Consider the following 16,248-nt stretch of genomic DNA (forward strand, 5'->3'; position numbering starts at 1 on the left):
GCTGTCAGTTGCCCAGTTTTCGTTAACCTACCTTCATAATTGTTGAGGAAGTAGCCTATCATTGAATTATAGACTATGTGAGATTTGTAAACAAAATAAAACTCTTTTAAAGATATTACGTGTTAGCATTTTGGGTCAGTGTATCTTTTGGTCGTTAGATTTTCCTTTTACAAACGGATATTAAAAAATAAAAAATTAGACGTTATTTGATTTTCGTTTAAAAGGGACTGTTTGTAACTTCTTACACGTATAAATCACCCGGGTCGGTGTCCCATGCGCGCTCGCATATGCGCGCTCGCATATACGCGCTCGCTCGCATATGCGCGCTCGCATGTGGCTACGCTGTTCAGACAAACTAACTACATGGAAGCGCCAAAACCTCAAAGTTGTATCTGGTGAAGCCCGTCTGTTAAACAGTGTTGGCCGCGGTCGGAGGACGCGGAGGAGACCGTAGCTTTGGTCTCCAGGACCGGAGTCTCTGCTGTACTCTGCTCCTCTGCTCCTCTGCTTGCCTTCACTCACACACCGCGCGCCGTCTCGCTCCACCTCACGTGCATGCACGCGCACTCCACACTGCAGAAGAGTTAGTTTAGCTCTGAGAATATCTAGTGAATGTACAGTGGACGTTTGTGCAGAAACAAATGCTGCAGCTCCTCCAGACCAACAGAGGTTTCCCGTGTCTTGTGAAGTGACGGGGCTCCGCAGAGAGAAACGTTATCGTCTCCGACCAAAACTCCGGTGTCTCCCCTGTTCCCTCCAGCCGCGGTCGGGAGGCTGAAGCAGGAAAAGCCAACACTCGGATCAGCAGTGATTCATGGAGAGACCTTCGTCTGGTCAGCTAACATTACTGCCAAGCAGCTGAAATATAGAGTGATATTGTGCTTTTAGCTGACGTGTGTCTCCTCACTGTTTTGAGCGATGCTCGTTCATGTCTATGTAGAGCGAGCACAAGCGCGAGCAACAGGACGCTGACTGTCGTTGACTTAATGGCCACAGGTGTCGCTGTTCACAAGACATTCTGAATCTTACAAACAGTCCCTTTAAAACACAAATACAAAAAATTTAATTGAAATACAAGGCGTCTTTATCAGGGTCAAAAAAGGATGAACTAAACTTAAAAAACGGGTTGATTTTCATTTTCTATTTCTAAAAAACAAAAATTAAAATCACTAGAAGACAGAAACGAAAAACGGTGCTGTGTATGAGAGAAAAAAGCACGGTGCTGCTGTGTAACTGAAGGTGATGGACATGGATCAGTACATAGTTTTTTGAAACAATAAAAGAGTTTGTCTCAGGGTCATGTCTTTTCCCCTCTCATACACAGCACAGTCCTCATAAGCGCTCTTACTTTGTAAATGGCAACTTCCTGTCGCAGAATATGAAAAAAGCGGGCGTTTTTTTCATATTCTGTCTTCTAGTGATTTTATTTTTTGTTTTTATAAATAGAAAATGAAAATCAACCCGTTTTTTAAGTTTAGTTCATCCCTTTTTGACCCTGAGAAAGAAAAACGTCTTGTATTTCAATTTTATTTTTTGTTTTTTAAAACGAAAATCAAATAACCACTAATTTTTTTGTTTTTTAATATCCGTTTGTGAAAGAAAAAAATCAAATGACCAAAAGATACACTGACTTTTGTTGTTTTTTGAATGAATGAATGAATGAATGAATGGATGAGGTATATATCCCCATAGCGGGTACAAGTGGCCCCCATGGTGTGTCCCCCCCCACCATGTCCCCCACCCAGCATGTCCCAGTCTAATGAAATGTGAGAATCGCCGACGCAGCAACATTCAACATTCCGGCTGTCAGCTCGCGGACGGAGCTCTGTCAGGCAGTAACATGGCCAAAGTGAACAGCGGTGCCTCCGGTTGTCGGGCTATGGTGAAGGCAGGAAAGTACCTGTCGGCTCCGTGTCCCCCGGCGCTGACCCGGAGCTCCGGCCACGGTCAGCGGAAGATGTTCTGTCAACAGCGGCGAATGATGAGCGCCGACGCGGCCGGCACGAGAGGAAAACCCGCAGCTTTGGCCCAGCAGGAGCAGCTGGGGTATTGCTCCGCCGCGGACAGACATGTGCTGGCCAACCCGACCCTGATCTACCGGGACGTCAAGGCTTTCCTCAATGAAGTTGGGGGAAACCCTCGGGAGGCTCGGTACTGGCTGACCCAGTTCCAAAGAGCCACTTCGGCTCAGTCTACTGCCTTTGCCGTACTGGAGGTACTTTTATTCAATTAAAAATATGTTATTAAGTCATAGTAACTATTTATTGTGATTAATATGAACATGCTGCCTATTTGACGTGTGGGGATAGGCTGTATGGAGGCCCATTTCCACCACTTCAAAGTCATGAGATAGTAGGCGCTTCTAAATTAGTTATTATGTTAATTTGAGGAAAAATCATAAATGAAAATAAATGATGTGCTACTGTTTCAATGTTTTTTTTTAACAAGTGGTAAAAATTGACTTTTTCCCCAATAAAAAAAATAAAGTCCAAGATAGTAGGCTATATGAAAGCTGGCAGGTACCAGAGGTACAATATTATATTTCATAAATTAATACCCTACATAAAAAATAGCATAACTCTTTATTTGTTTCTAAATCTGTCGGACCTGAGGGGCCCTTAACTACCACAAAATAAGAAACTTAACAGAAAAAAAGCCACACAAACATGACTAGAGACCTATCTTTTGAAAACAGTGAAAAGAAAATGAAGCTACATTGGACCAAACTGTACCTTTATTAAACACAAAATAATAATACTAATAATATGTTTATTTATATAGCACCTTTCAAGAGCATAAAGTACTTCACAACAAAAGAAAAAATAGCAAGTAAAAGACAAAACAATAGACATGAAATGCAGATATCAACCTAAAAACATAAAAGACACTATTAAACTAAACAATAACCTGCTGCTGTGATACAAGGCGGGTTAGGAGAAAGGACTGATGTGCTTGCCTTCAGACACTAAAAAGAGAGATACTTAGTTTGAGACAGTGCTAACTAACACTTCCCATCTTTGTCTGTCCATCTCTGTCTCTCCAGGTGGACGGCTCAGTTTTTGCCAGCAGGGAAATGGTTCAGAGCCTGGCCTTCGGGCTCTCCTTCCTGCAGCGGATGGATATGAAGCCCGTGGTGGTGATGGGCCAGTCTGAGTACGAAGAGACGGGGCCCACCGAACCGGTGGCCGGGTCCCACTGCACCCGAGGTCTGGTGGAGCGGAGCCAGCAGCTGACCGAGGCTTTGCAGCAGCACTCGGCCACCGTCCTGCCACTCTTCTCCGCTGAGTCCTTCCTCCTACTACATGAAGCCCCACGAGGGAGCAGGTGAGGTTTGAGACATACAATTCTCTTAATATTACACAGGGAAGAAGATGCTGTAGGTGTGTATGGAGGACTGAACCTTCCAAAATCCCCAAAAATAATTAAATAAATGACTCGATAAATAAATAACTGTCATTAAATTTAGCAAAAATAATATTAAAAATAAATGTAGCCATTAATTAATTGATAAAAAGTGCCATAAACTGATATTTCTGTTTTAATTTGCTTATTTATTTATGTATCTTTGTATTAATTTCCTTATTTATTTACTTTTCTGTTTAATTTTCCCCTTTTATTTATTCATGTATTTTATTAATTTTTAAATTTGTTTATTTATTTTTGCATTTATTTTTTGTACATTTATTTTTGCATTAATTTATTTATTTTTAAATTATTTTTAAATTCATTATTATGTATTTATCCATCCATCCATCCATCCATCCGTTATCTATAACCGCTTATCGTATTCATGGTTTCGGGGGGGCTGCAGCCGATCTCAGCTGTCATTGGGTAAAGGCGGGGTACACCCTGGTCAAGTCGCCAAACTATCACAGGGCTGACACATAGAGAAACACAACCATTCACACTTACATTCACACCAACGGGCAATTTTGAGTCAACAATGAACCTGCATGCCTTTGGACTGTGGGAGGAAACCTGAGAACCCGGAGAAAACCCTCTAACACAGGGGCCTCACAGCAAGCCGTGCAGCCTCGTATGTATTTATGCATTTATTTATTTATTTCTGTACGATTTTCCCCTTCCATATCACCCCTTATTTATTCCCCCAAACTTATTTCTTTCTTTACTCTTTTCTTTATAAATGCCTAATTATGCAAATGAGGGGGCTGTCACTCAATGTATGTCATGGGGTCAAGGTGCATGCCTATATGCTAGCTAGCGGCTCATAGTCATTTATTTATTAATTAATTTATTTTTGATTTTGGCAGGTTCTGTCCTCCATAAAAGCACAGCCATACTGTGTTATGTGCCTGTAAGTGTATTTGTTTTTAATTGTATTTCAGTGATGATTGTTTTTTTTTAGCATGGAGCTGATAATACGTTCATTATTGCAAGTAACAGTAACAGATATAAAAATAGTGACGCAAACATTGTAGAGTTGCCTGTAGAATCTAGCAGTATTATCAGAGCTAAGAGTTCCTTTTTGTTGCCATTCATGTTCTTCACCATTACCTTGACCAGTATGTGTTGACCAAACCATAACCTGATGTACCTCAACTAGAACTTCATTCTCCCCAAAGGTCAACTTTTCTAGCAGGTACAGTAGGCAAAACATTGAATGCACATACACGACAATACAATCTCAACTCAAGGTCCACTTACTAGCCTTTACAAAGCTTTGAACCCTATCACATGGTCCTCATCAGCAGTGAAGATTGCTCAGTTGTCATGGAGATGAATCATTTTAAGAGACGTGGCAAACTAAGCTAACCAGTTCGACTACAAACAGACAGCTTTTGTGTTAGCTTGTGTAGCCGAGGGTTACGCTGCTCCTGTACTTTATGAAGGAAATAAATGAATAACAACACGGAGGCTCCGTAGTCTGCACCAGGACGGCAACAACTTCATTACTCCAACCGTGTCAGCAACAGCGCATCACCGCTTCACTCCCTCCGTTCCACTCTTCACAATAAAATACTAGAGGGAATTAAAGTCATTCAGAGCCTTCACTAAGAGGCAACTCAACAAAAACACTTGTTTGTAACAATCTGGTATTAGCCGCCAAGCTAGCGCGCTGTGCTCGTGTAAACATAGCGGCGGTGGATGAGAGACTGCGGACAGAGCAGATGGAAATATCACTTTTCTACATGTTCAACGGTTGCATCATGTTTATGCTTGTTGAGCCTCGGTGCCCATTTAATACCGGGTTTCAGTAACCATCCCTAAATATAATGATTTTTCTTATTCATTGCGTTTCAGGCAGTCTGTTGCGATGTGTTTATTGAACATGTTCATATCACGATGACGATGAAAATACGATTTATCAGTCAGCACTAGCCTAAATCTAATTTGTATTGTGGTGTATATGCCTAAACAATATTAACACTGTTAAAAACACATTAGTATTTTGTTATTACTGATATTATGAATTTATTGGAAAACATAAAATGTCTACTAAAGGCAGTGCTGCTTTAACAGACACATCTATTTTTCCCCCTAACATGACACCTGTTTTCCTTCACTGCTTTTCTTCCATCCTTTCATGCTTTCTCTTCATCCCAACCTTCCTTCCTCTCCTCTAACATCCTTCTGACCCTGTCTTCATCACCCAGTGCTCCACCCTCTGTCGCCGTGGACATCAGCCTTCTCCAGTGGAGTCTGAACTGCGGGACGATCCCGTTGGTTTGTCCGGTGGGGAGGGACGGGCGGGGCTGCTCGGTAATGTTGGACCCGACGGAGGTGACGGCAGCTATTTCCAGAGCTCTGCAACCCCACAAAGTCATGTTCCTGAACAACTCGGGAGGTCTCCGCAGCCGAGAAAACAAGGCACGACGGTTGGCTCCGGCTCTGATTGTGTTACCGTAGACATAGTAGATAAATAGTTTGTGTATCAATTCTCAGGTTTATCGATCGATATGTATTACGATTTTTAAGTATTGCAGTTCGATATTACGATTGATTGGGATTTTTGTGAACTTTTTTAACACTAGACCATGGGGAAAAGTTCAATCATACACTTCTAGGGACTTTTACTTTGGAAAATATCTAAATTAATACAGTAAAAATGTTTGCGGTTTCACATTTGCGGTTTGTTTTGGTTGACGGATACGGAACGGATATGACGTCATATTTCTCTGACTACAACAATAAAAGCGGTAACTTCCTTCTACCTCTGCATAGACTCAAATGAAGCAAATACTGTACATCGATTCTGGCATTAAAAAGATCTATTTCAAAATAGTAAAAAAAAACAATTGTGATACATAGGTGAATCTATTTTTTCCCCCCATCCCTTCTGCATATAAAAGGTCTTGTACCAACTTCTCCTGAACACTTTGTGTGTGTGTGTTACAGGTGCTGGACATAGTGTCGTTGCCTAGCGACCTGCCCGGTTTGTCCACGGCGGCGTGGCTGAGCGCTGCCAAACGCCGCAGAGTGACGGCCATAGCCAGACTGCTCAACCAGCTGCTGACTGAGTCGTCTGCGGTGATCACGTCCGCGGACACGCTGCTGACCGAGCTGTTCAGCCACAGAGGCGAGACTACAGACCGACCCTCCTACCATTCTCCCACATGCAGACACACACATACATGGAGAGCGGTCTATTTTGAGGTGTAACCCAAGTGGGCACTGGTCCATATGTGTGTGTGTGTGTGTGTGTGTGTGTGTGTGTGTGTGTGTGTGTACGTGTGTGTGTGCGTGTGTGTGTGGGGGGGGGGTTCTGACAACTCAACGATTAAAGCCTGGGACACACCAGGAACGTCAAGAGCGCGTGGCGGCTGCGTTACCTGTCATTTTTTGTTACGGCGTCCGGGTTAGAGCAGCCACACCGCCCGTGTGAGACGTGCGTCTCAGCTGCGTCTCTTCTAGAGAATAGAGGTCTCGCCTATTTTTGACGCGTGCCGCGCACGTCTCACAGCAACAACAGACAGTGAAGGTGATCTATTGACTGTATATTAACATCATACCAGCAAGATTACTACAGTTTCGATGTCTATCTGTAGAATATGTTACGGAGATAAAAAAATTTTTTAATTAAATTAAATTAATAAAATTAATTGATAAAGTATAGGGTTTAAATCAACACTCCCTGTTTTCATTTAAAAATGAAAGCCCTCAAGCGTTTTTTCTGTGGACAGAATTCCTTCATTTGTTAACACAAGGCTTTTATTCTGAAATATGTGCCGGACAGTAATGTAGAACATGCAGTGACTTGGAGAGCTCCATGAATGAATATAGTACGGAGTTTTAATTGTGGATTATTACTATTATTTACAAATTACCACACATTTCTTAACCTTTCTCTGTCTAAAATAAATATAAATTATATTTATAATGAAATGAAATGGCCATTAAAAGGCAAACTCTATGTAAAAAGAAAGGGCTGACAGCAGCAGCTGCAGCAGCAGAAACGCAGCAGACACGCAGCTGAAATGCAGCTGGTGTGAACACCCGACGCATGAATCACGCAGCCACCACGCCAAGCAGCCACCACGCTTCTGACGTTCCCTGTGTTTCCCAGCCGTAACATGAATTTATATGTTAATGCTATTTCTATAAGTGCTTGTTCTTCCTGTCTGTGTTTCTCGCTCAGGGTCTGGAACACTCTTTAAAAACGGAGACCCCATACATCGGTAAGTACAGACAAACATGAGTAATCTGACCCTTAAGTAACCCTAAATTCCTTAAAGTCATAAACCAAAATTACCTCCTTAAAAGAGTTTAGTTGCTTTCTCCTTCACAAATAGAGCACACACTGCATATGGCTCCTCTATTGCATTTCGAGTAACTTGTGTGTGTGTGTGTGTGTGTGTGTGTGTGTGTGTGTGTGTGTGTGCAGGTACAGCTCTCTGGATGGGATTGATGTTGAGCGTCTGCTGGTTCTCATCAACAAGTCATTTGATAAAACTCTGAGGCGAGACTACATCGACTCTCTGAAAGGACGACTGCACTCCATCTACCTCTCTGAAGCGTGAGTAATGTATACATCCTGTCTTTCTTACTAAACCAAGGCTTGTGGGCGCAAGTATGTCTAATATATCTGACTATAAAGCAAGGACTCTGTCTGTCTGTCTGTCTGTCCGTGTGTCCTTCGCATCTCGAGAACCGCTCATCCGATCTATGTCCCACTTGGCGGATCCCAGAGGACGTGCAGCGTTGAATGTGGTGCAGTTTGGACACATCAAATATGAATAAACTTTGAATAAACGAGTGAACATGCTCTGTGCAGCAGTGGGGGCGGGGCTTCAGGGCTCTGCAGTTGATCCGAGCATATCGTACACTAGGCTTGCCGCGGTAGTCAGTGTTACTGGTATTAAGTGGTGTTCGGGCATACTCCGATTACATTACTTGCCCACCGTTGTTTTACTTTTTTATAGAAATAAAACCCATTTAGTTTTTTTCACGCATATCAGCACCGTGTTATCAATAGGTAGTCTGACGACAGACGCTACAAACTGAAATTGAAAGTGGAGTCTCAGCTCAGAGTAGCAGGAGTCAGATTTCACACACACACAGGATGTTTGTATTATACTTGGCAAGATATTTGGCAATACAGATTTAAACCCCGGAGAACCATAAAGTTAATACGGAAATTGCCATGGGGAGGACGGTGGGTCACAGCCGGCGTGCGCGGCGCTGGGTGGAAACCTGCGGCCCTGCAGCCGAAGCTTGACCAGAAAGGCCAGAGACACAGCCATCCAACATTAAAGATCGAAGTAATCACTCTGCATACAGTATATCTGCTATTGAGCATCACGTGATGGTAACGAAATTAACGCTAATACATTTTAACGACACATTTAACGACACATTAACGCAACTTGATTTTTAGGGGGTAGCAGGCTCAGTTTTAAAACTAGAGGGAAGATGGAACCATACAAAACTAGAAAACCTAAAGAATACATCGGTACCAACCATGTCATACGAGCTTGTCGCGAAGGAGGTTAAATAACGCTCCAAACAAGCTACATTTTGACGAGGAAAAACTGGCATGGCCATTCAAAGGGGTCCCTTGACCTGAAAATGGGTTTGATGGATACCTACAAGTCTCCCCTTTACAGACATGCCCACTTTATGATAATCACATGCAGCTTGGAGCAAGTCATAGTCAAGTCAGCACATTGACACACTGACAGCTGTTGTTGCCTGTTACGCTTGACTTTACCATGTTATGATTTGAGCATGTTTTTTATGCTAAATGCAGTACCTGTGAGGGTTTCTGGGCAATATTTGTCATCACTTTTGCTGCTGGATGCTGGATATACTAAAATTACATGGATGCTGCTGGATATACGGAACTTTTCTCCACTTCCCCTGGAGTCAACAAGCATGAGTGGATAGCCTCCAGGAACAGCGTCACTCTGCCATTGCAGCTCAAATTGTGCAAATATTTGCCCCTCTAACTTATAATAATAATAATAATAATAATACATTTTATTTAGTGGCGCCTTTCTGGACACCCAAGGACACCTTACAAAAATCTGTTAAAACATAGACAGATAAAAAACAATATAAAAACAACAGGACATGACAGAGACATATTTGTACAAACACATAGGATGGGTGATGATGAGTTCTAGAGAGAGTAGGCCAGTTTAAACAGGTGGGTTTTCAGGAGGGATTTGAAAGATGTGATATTGTCAGACTGCCGGATGTGTGGGGGGAGTGAGTTCCATAACCTGGGAGCAGAGTAGCTGAATGCCCTGGCTCCCATGGTGCTGAGGCGTGAGGTGGGGGTGGTCAGAAGTCCGGCTGATGATGAACGGAGGGAACGGGAGGGAGTGTACTCCTGGAGGAGGTCTGTGAGGTAGGTGGGGGCGAGGTTATGGAGGGCTTTGTAGGTGAGCAGAAGGTTTTTGTAGTCGATCCGGGATTTAACAGGGAGCCAGTGCAGCTGGATGAGGATGGGGGTGATGTGGTCGGAGGATTTGGTGCGGGTGATGATCCGGGCGGCAGAGTTCTGAATGATTTGGAGTCTGTTGAGTAGTTTGATGGGAATGCCAGAGAGGACAGCGTTGCAATAGTCGATCCGGGATGTAACAAAAGCGTGAACCAGGATTTCAGTGCTGGAGTGGGATAGTGATGGACGGAGTCTAGAGATGTTGCGGAGGTGGAAGAAGGCAGTCCGGGTGATGTTTTTTATGTGAGATGAAAAAGAGAGTGTGCTGTCCAGGGTGACCCCAAGACTCTTGACATGGGTGGAGAACGGTACTGGGAAACCATCAATGGTGATGTTTTGAGCAGTGGTGTGTTGAGTTTTGGAGATGTTGTTCTTGGAGCCGATGAGCAGGGCCTCAGTTTTATGGCTGTTGAGTTTTAAAAAGTTCCTGCTCATCCAGCTCCTGATGTGTTGAAGGCAGGTGGTGAGGGAGGCGGGTGGCAGGGCTGCAGTGGGTGCAGTTGAAATGTAGACCTGTGTGTCATCGGCATAGCAGTGGAATCGGACATTGTGATGATGGAGGATAGTGCCAAGGGGAAGGAGGTAAATGATAAACAGGAGTGGACCCAATACTGACCCCTGGGGGACACCCAGTGAAACAGCGGAGCACCTTGACCTGTGATTACCCAGTTTCACAAATTGTAGTCTGTCGGTGAGGTATGAGGAGAACCATGTGAGTGCAACACCGGTGATACCAATATCAGTCAGACGTGTGATGAGTTATGATGTTACCCCCAACAAAATACCTCCACTAATTAAATCCATGCTCTATTTATAACCACAGTGGTTATGTAAAAAAAAAAAGGGACCAATACGCCTATTTGAAAATGAATACATCCGCTAAGTGTATTTCAGCAATGTTTCTGACTGCGAATAGCCGAACTTGGGTTTATTTTTACCCGTGAATCAGACTTTAATTCACCGGTGTTTCTGAGTAACCACGACTTTGGTGTGTGGCACAACTATGTCATGGCAGATGTATTGCTCAGGACCCAAGGAAGCACCGTGTCGAGTGTGATGTTGTTTGTATGAGCAGTTCTCGAGAAGGGCTGCAAGCAGCAATACACAGGCCTAGGTACGAGCATGTTTTGTATGGGCGCTGCACTAGAGAATCTAAACCCAGTGAACCTTTCTCCTGATTATTTTGTATCTCTGTCCCTCCAGCTACAGCGCGGCAGCCATCATCACCATGGAGCCGGTGAACAGCGGCACTCCCTACCTCGACAAGTTTGTGGTGAGCAGCAGTAAGCAGGGTCAGGGCACCAGCCACATCCTGTGGGAATGTATCAGACAGGACCTGGGCAAACTGTTCTGGAGGTCTAGAGCCACCAACAGGATCAACCCCTGGTAAGACACACATTTTAAGACACTCATGTTGGCAGTTCCATTATTATTACATTACATTCATTTGGCAGACACTTTTCTCCAAAGCGACTTCAAACCATGTAGTAGCAAGAGGTAGATATCAAAAACTTGGGAGTGTATCCATAATAGTATGCAAACGGTAGTCCCTTTCAGTCCAAAATGGCGGAAGCGTAGCTCTGCCGTTGGGCACTGATGTTGCAATGGAAACGAACAATTGACTTTCACTTCTTAGCGATATGTGTTCTTTGGTACCACCGTTTGGCCACTATGTAAAATTTCCTTCAAAGCCTAGCACACTTATATTTATACACATTTATATTTATTTTAGACAGAGAAAGGTTAAGAAACGTGTGGTAATTTGTAAATAATAGTAATAATCCACAATTAAAACTCAGTACTATATTCATTCATGGAGCTCTCCAAGTCACTGCATGTTCTAGAACACTGTCCGTCACATATTTCAGAATAAAAGCCTCGTGTTAACAAATGAAGGAATTCTGTCCACAAAAAAAAGCGCTTGAGGGCTTTTATTTTGAAATGAAAGCAGTAAGTGTTGATTTAATCCCCATACTATATCAATTCACGGTGCTCTCTAAGTCACTGCATGTTCCACAGCACTGACTGCTCATATTTCAGAATAAAATCCTTGTGTTAACAAGTGAAGGAATTCTGTCCATGGAAAAAAATGCTTGAGGGCTTTTATTTTGAAATCAAAGCAGGAAGTGTTGATTTAAAAATAAGTCTTTACTTTTTTTCATCTCCATGACATATTCTACAGATAGACATTGAAATTGTAGTGATGTTGCTGGTATGATGTCAACATAAAGTCAATAGATCACTTTCACTGTCTGTTGTTGCTGTGAACACACACGCCAAAAATAGGCGAGACTTCTATTCTCTAGAGGAGACGCATCTGAGACGTGCGTGAGACGCAACCTGTTAACACGGACGCCGAAATAATAAACAACAGGTAACGCAGCCGCCACGCACTGCTGACGTTCCTGGTGTGGATGAGGCTTTACTCTTGTTACAACATTGGTCATTTGACATGTGATATTTCTCTCTCTTTCTGTTCAGGTACTTTAAACATTGTGATGGCAGCTTTGTCAATGGGGCATGGACCGTGTTCTGGTTCGGTCTGACGGACATCAGGGATTCCTATGAGCTGGTGGAGTACACCAAGAACCTGCCAGACTCTTTCCATGTCTCCTCTCTCACCGCCTCTGCAGGATCCTGAACCACCTCCTTCCAGCTGCTGCTTGTGTTGCTCCTTGACTCTGATATGAAGATTGTTTTCTTGTCTTTGCTCTGACTGGACCTTTTTTCCTTGAGTTTTTCCCTACCTTGAAACTTGAAAACCAAAGCTACAGTGAGAATTTCATACTTGCAGTATTTTGAATAGCTATAAATCATCCTCTATTTTTAAAGTCGGGGTTAGCATTCCAGTAATTGCAGGGCTCGACATTAAGCTTTTTCAGCCAGTTGCCCTTTCGGCAAGTAGATGAGATGTTTTACTTGCCCGATAGCAAAACTTACTTGTCCTAAATGGAAGAGACCTATTAAAAAATAAATAAAATCAACAGGAATTTAAGCAATTATTATAATTTAGTAACGTACAAAACATACAGTTCATATGCTCTCCTCAAAGCCACCAGACTCCATTGACAGAAACAGTAATTTTACCTTGCTGATCATTGTAAAATGCACTTGACAGAAACAAAATAAAACTCATCAAAACTGTCTTGGTCAAGTCTTTCCACTGTTTCAACAATCACCAACTCTGATTGCTTTCTACAGAAGCGTTGCATTAGTAGTTGTAAGTATGCATTATTGTCGGCTGCTTAGAGCTAGTGTTAGGAAGTTAAACAGGTCATAATTCCCTCCATCTATTTCATATTGCTGTGAAAACATGTCCTTCAAACGACTGGATTTATTCAAGTTTATCTCTAAAAACTACATTTTACAAGATGACATTTGAACACATCATGATAGCATTGTAATTTACCTTCACCTAATGCTAATTTTTACAGAGCAGAGAATGAACGCACCATAATGTAACCCAGTGAAACATTCGTTAACGTTGCTGTTAGGTGCATTATTTACATGGGAGAAGTTTGCTTTCAGGGATTTCTGGCAGAAAGCCCTTTCTGACAGGTTAAGGAAACAAACCTACTTGGTGAGGTTTAGGAAAAGATCCTGGTTTGGGTTCAAATAAACCAGTTCTGGCAGATAGTCCTAAAGTCAAATTTATCCTATGTGCGAACTCCGCTGCCCACCGGCTTCTAACAGCTAACGTTAACTAGCTCTCCTTTTGCCGATTTCAACACAGATTTGTTGTTCACAACTGAATACTCCTCCGCTCAACCTTCCCTTTACAAGTGTGTTGAAAAGCGAATAAATCCCCCTTAATCCTACACACTGGCCCTTTAAATACCAACAGGGGTATTTTTACCTCTGCCAAGGCCGAAGGTCTAGGAAGGAGGTTACGTTTTCACTGGCGTTGGTTTGTTTGTTTATTTGTTGGTTTGTCTGTTTGGATGATTACTCCAAAAGTCCGCGATGGATTTGAATGAAATCTTTTGGAGGGTTAGGGTGTGGCACAATGAACAATCCATTAAATTTTGGTGGCATTAAGCAAGCCTATTTTCTCACTCCCATGTTGATAAGAGTATTAAATACTTGACAAATTTCTCTTTAAAGGTACATTTTGAACAGATGTGCCAAAATTCTCTGCCAATGGTAAACAGTGTATTCTCCTGTTGGTATTGACTCTTGTTTTGAGATGTTTGGTGGATTGGATGATTGAACTCTCTATCAGTAACAAGGAACAAACAAGACATATTGGCAGTTTTACACTTTATTCATTTAATACACCGTCAGGAGCCTCAGTAGCGGTAGAAGATCCATACGTGGCCACAACAGCCTGGCACCTCCTCCTCATGCTGGTCACCAACCTGGTCACACGTTGCTGTGGGATGGCATTCCATTCCTCAACCAGGATTCGTTGCAGGTCAGCCAGCGTGGTTGTCCATTGTTAATTGCAATTAATCACACCTTTTGTATTTGTTCAAAATGTACCTTAAAGGGAGATTTGTCAAGTATGTAATACTCTTATTAACATGGGAGTGGACAAATATGCTGCTTTATGCAAATGTATGTATATATGTATTATTGGAAATCAATTAACACAAATCAATGACAGATATTGTCCAGAAACCTTCACAGGTACTGCATTTAGCATAAAACAATATGCTCAAATCAAATCATGGCAAACTGCAGCCCAACAGGCAACAACAGCTGTCAGTGTTATGTGTCAGTGTGCTGACTTGACTATGACTTGCCCCAAACTGCATGTGATTATCATAAAGTGGGCATGTCTTTAAAGGGGAGACTCGTGGGTACCAAAAAACCCATTTACATTCACATATCTGGAGGTCAGAGGTCAAGGGACCCCTTTGAAAATGGTCATGCCAGTTTTTCCTCGCCAAAATTGAGTGTGAATTTGGAGCGTTATTTAATCTCCTTCACAACAAGGTAGTATGACATGGTTGGTACCATGGTACCAATGTAATTTCATGATGCCAGCATCTTCAGTCTAGCTTTAAAACTGAGCCCGTTACAACCTCTGATCACAAGTTGCGTTTATGTGTTAAAGAAATTAGTGGCGTTAAAAGGAATTCGATTAACTATTATGGCATTAACTTTGCTTTTATTAACTGTCAGGGGAAAGGGCAGGGGACTAAACAAAACTTCCCAGATCATCGAGTCTCCCTTTAAACCTTACCTTTGTTAACTGACTCCCAATAATAAATCACTTGACAGTTTATTGTGTATGAATAATGGTTCAGTGTTGACACAGTTAGCTCCCGCTCTCCTCCTCCTTATCCAGCAGTCACTGATTGCTGATACACCTCAGCTGGTCTATGTCCAGGTCTGGGTGAGCTGGCAGTGCAGATAGACCTGATTAACAACTCTTCCCAGCTGGCGCTGGCTCCCCCCTGTTCTCTGGCTCCCTCTGCTGGAGGTTAGGTAACAGTGGTGGGGAGAGACACCACAATATGTGTTTAATCGTCAATTGTCAATCATGTCGATCACTGCTGGTGAACTACGATCAATCTGTCAAAACTAGGCAGCGCTGATCAAATATGAATCAAGATTCTGTTACTGTGTTGATTATTTCTCCACTCAAATGTTTTCAGAAACATATTTTAGTAACTGTTAAGCTTTAAAATGAGATTGTTTGTGACCGATCCTCCATGTTGGAAAATAGTCAGCAAACACTAAGCACCGCCAACCAGCCGGAGCAAACTCTCAACTCTCACATCCTCAAGATCCTGGTCGTCCATGGTGCTGGAGAGGATCCAGTGGATGTATCCATCCTTCTTGAAGGCAAGGAGATGTTGCCAGGATGCGGCAGTACTGCTAAAGCTTGCACGCTGCTTATGGGGCTGGTTTATGCCCTCTACCTTGCATACCCCGCAACACTGCGTTACACTTTTGAGGTGTTTCTGAAACTTTTCCTAGAACTGGATGGGATTAAGCTGTCCCCAAAAGTACAAGCTTTAAAGTTGAAACTGCTGTCTTAAATGCTATCGCCATGGCAAGTACTATACAATCACAGCTGCTGGTACACCCCAACTCACTTCTCCATCTTGGATATGACTGTAACAACAACTTGCAAAGACACTATCAGCTCCATTGGACCCTCTGCTCACATACAGCAGCTTGTCTTGGACCTTCCACTGTCCAGACACACAGACTTGCAGCGGCCTTCTTCAGTCTTGACTCTCCAAAAATGTGTGTTGGATGTGGTCAAATATGGCCAGGACTTGTTGACTTTCAAAACTATATTGCTGTTTGTAAGATGGTTTAATGCAAAATTAACCACAGTGTAATGATAATATATTGTGTGCCAGTGTGAATATCATTATACCTTTCAT

At 42.7% G+C, this 16,248-nt stretch overlaps 1 protein-coding gene across 1 annotated transcript; it reads left to right on the forward strand.

The window, feature by feature from the left end:
• The first annotated feature begins 1,729 nt into the window (after nucleotides 1-1,729).
• nags (N-acetylglutamate synthase) lies at nucleotides 1,730-13,049 on the forward strand. Its single transcript, XM_074655023.1, has 8 exons — nucleotides 1,730-2,215; nucleotides 3,044-3,324; nucleotides 5,616-5,829; nucleotides 6,358-6,538; nucleotides 7,598-7,637; nucleotides 7,844-7,975; nucleotides 11,108-11,290; nucleotides 12,386-13,049. Exons 1-8 carry the CDS (start codon nucleotides 1,760-1,762, stop codon nucleotides 12,543-12,545), a joined length of 1,647 nt encoding a protein of 548 aa, XP_074511124.1. The 5' UTR covers nucleotides 1,730-1,759; the 3' UTR covers nucleotides 12,546-13,049.
• Nucleotides 13,050-16,248: the final 3,199 nt, after the last annotated feature.

This window comes from Sebastes fasciatus, chromosome 13 (genome assembly GCF_043250625.1).
Source record: "Sebastes fasciatus isolate fSebFas1 chromosome 13, fSebFas1.pri, whole genome shotgun sequence".
Lineage (NCBI taxonomy): Eukaryota > Metazoa > Chordata > Actinopteri > Perciformes > Sebastidae > Sebastes > Sebastes fasciatus.

Bases quoted from the DNA above. Each gene is read 5' to 3' on its own strand.
- nags (XM_074655023.1), top strand. From the start codon at position 1,760: ATGAAATGTGAGAATCGCCGACGCAGCAACATTCAACATTCCGGCTGT. The intron at 6,539-7,597 runs GCGAGACTACAG...TTTCTCGCTCAG, and splicing joins CGAGCTGTTCAGCCACAGAG to GGTCTGGAACACTCTTTAAA. The intron at 11,291-12,385 runs GTAAGACACACA...CTTTCTGTTCAG, and splicing joins ACCAACAGGATCAACCCCTG to GTACTTTAAACATTGTGATG.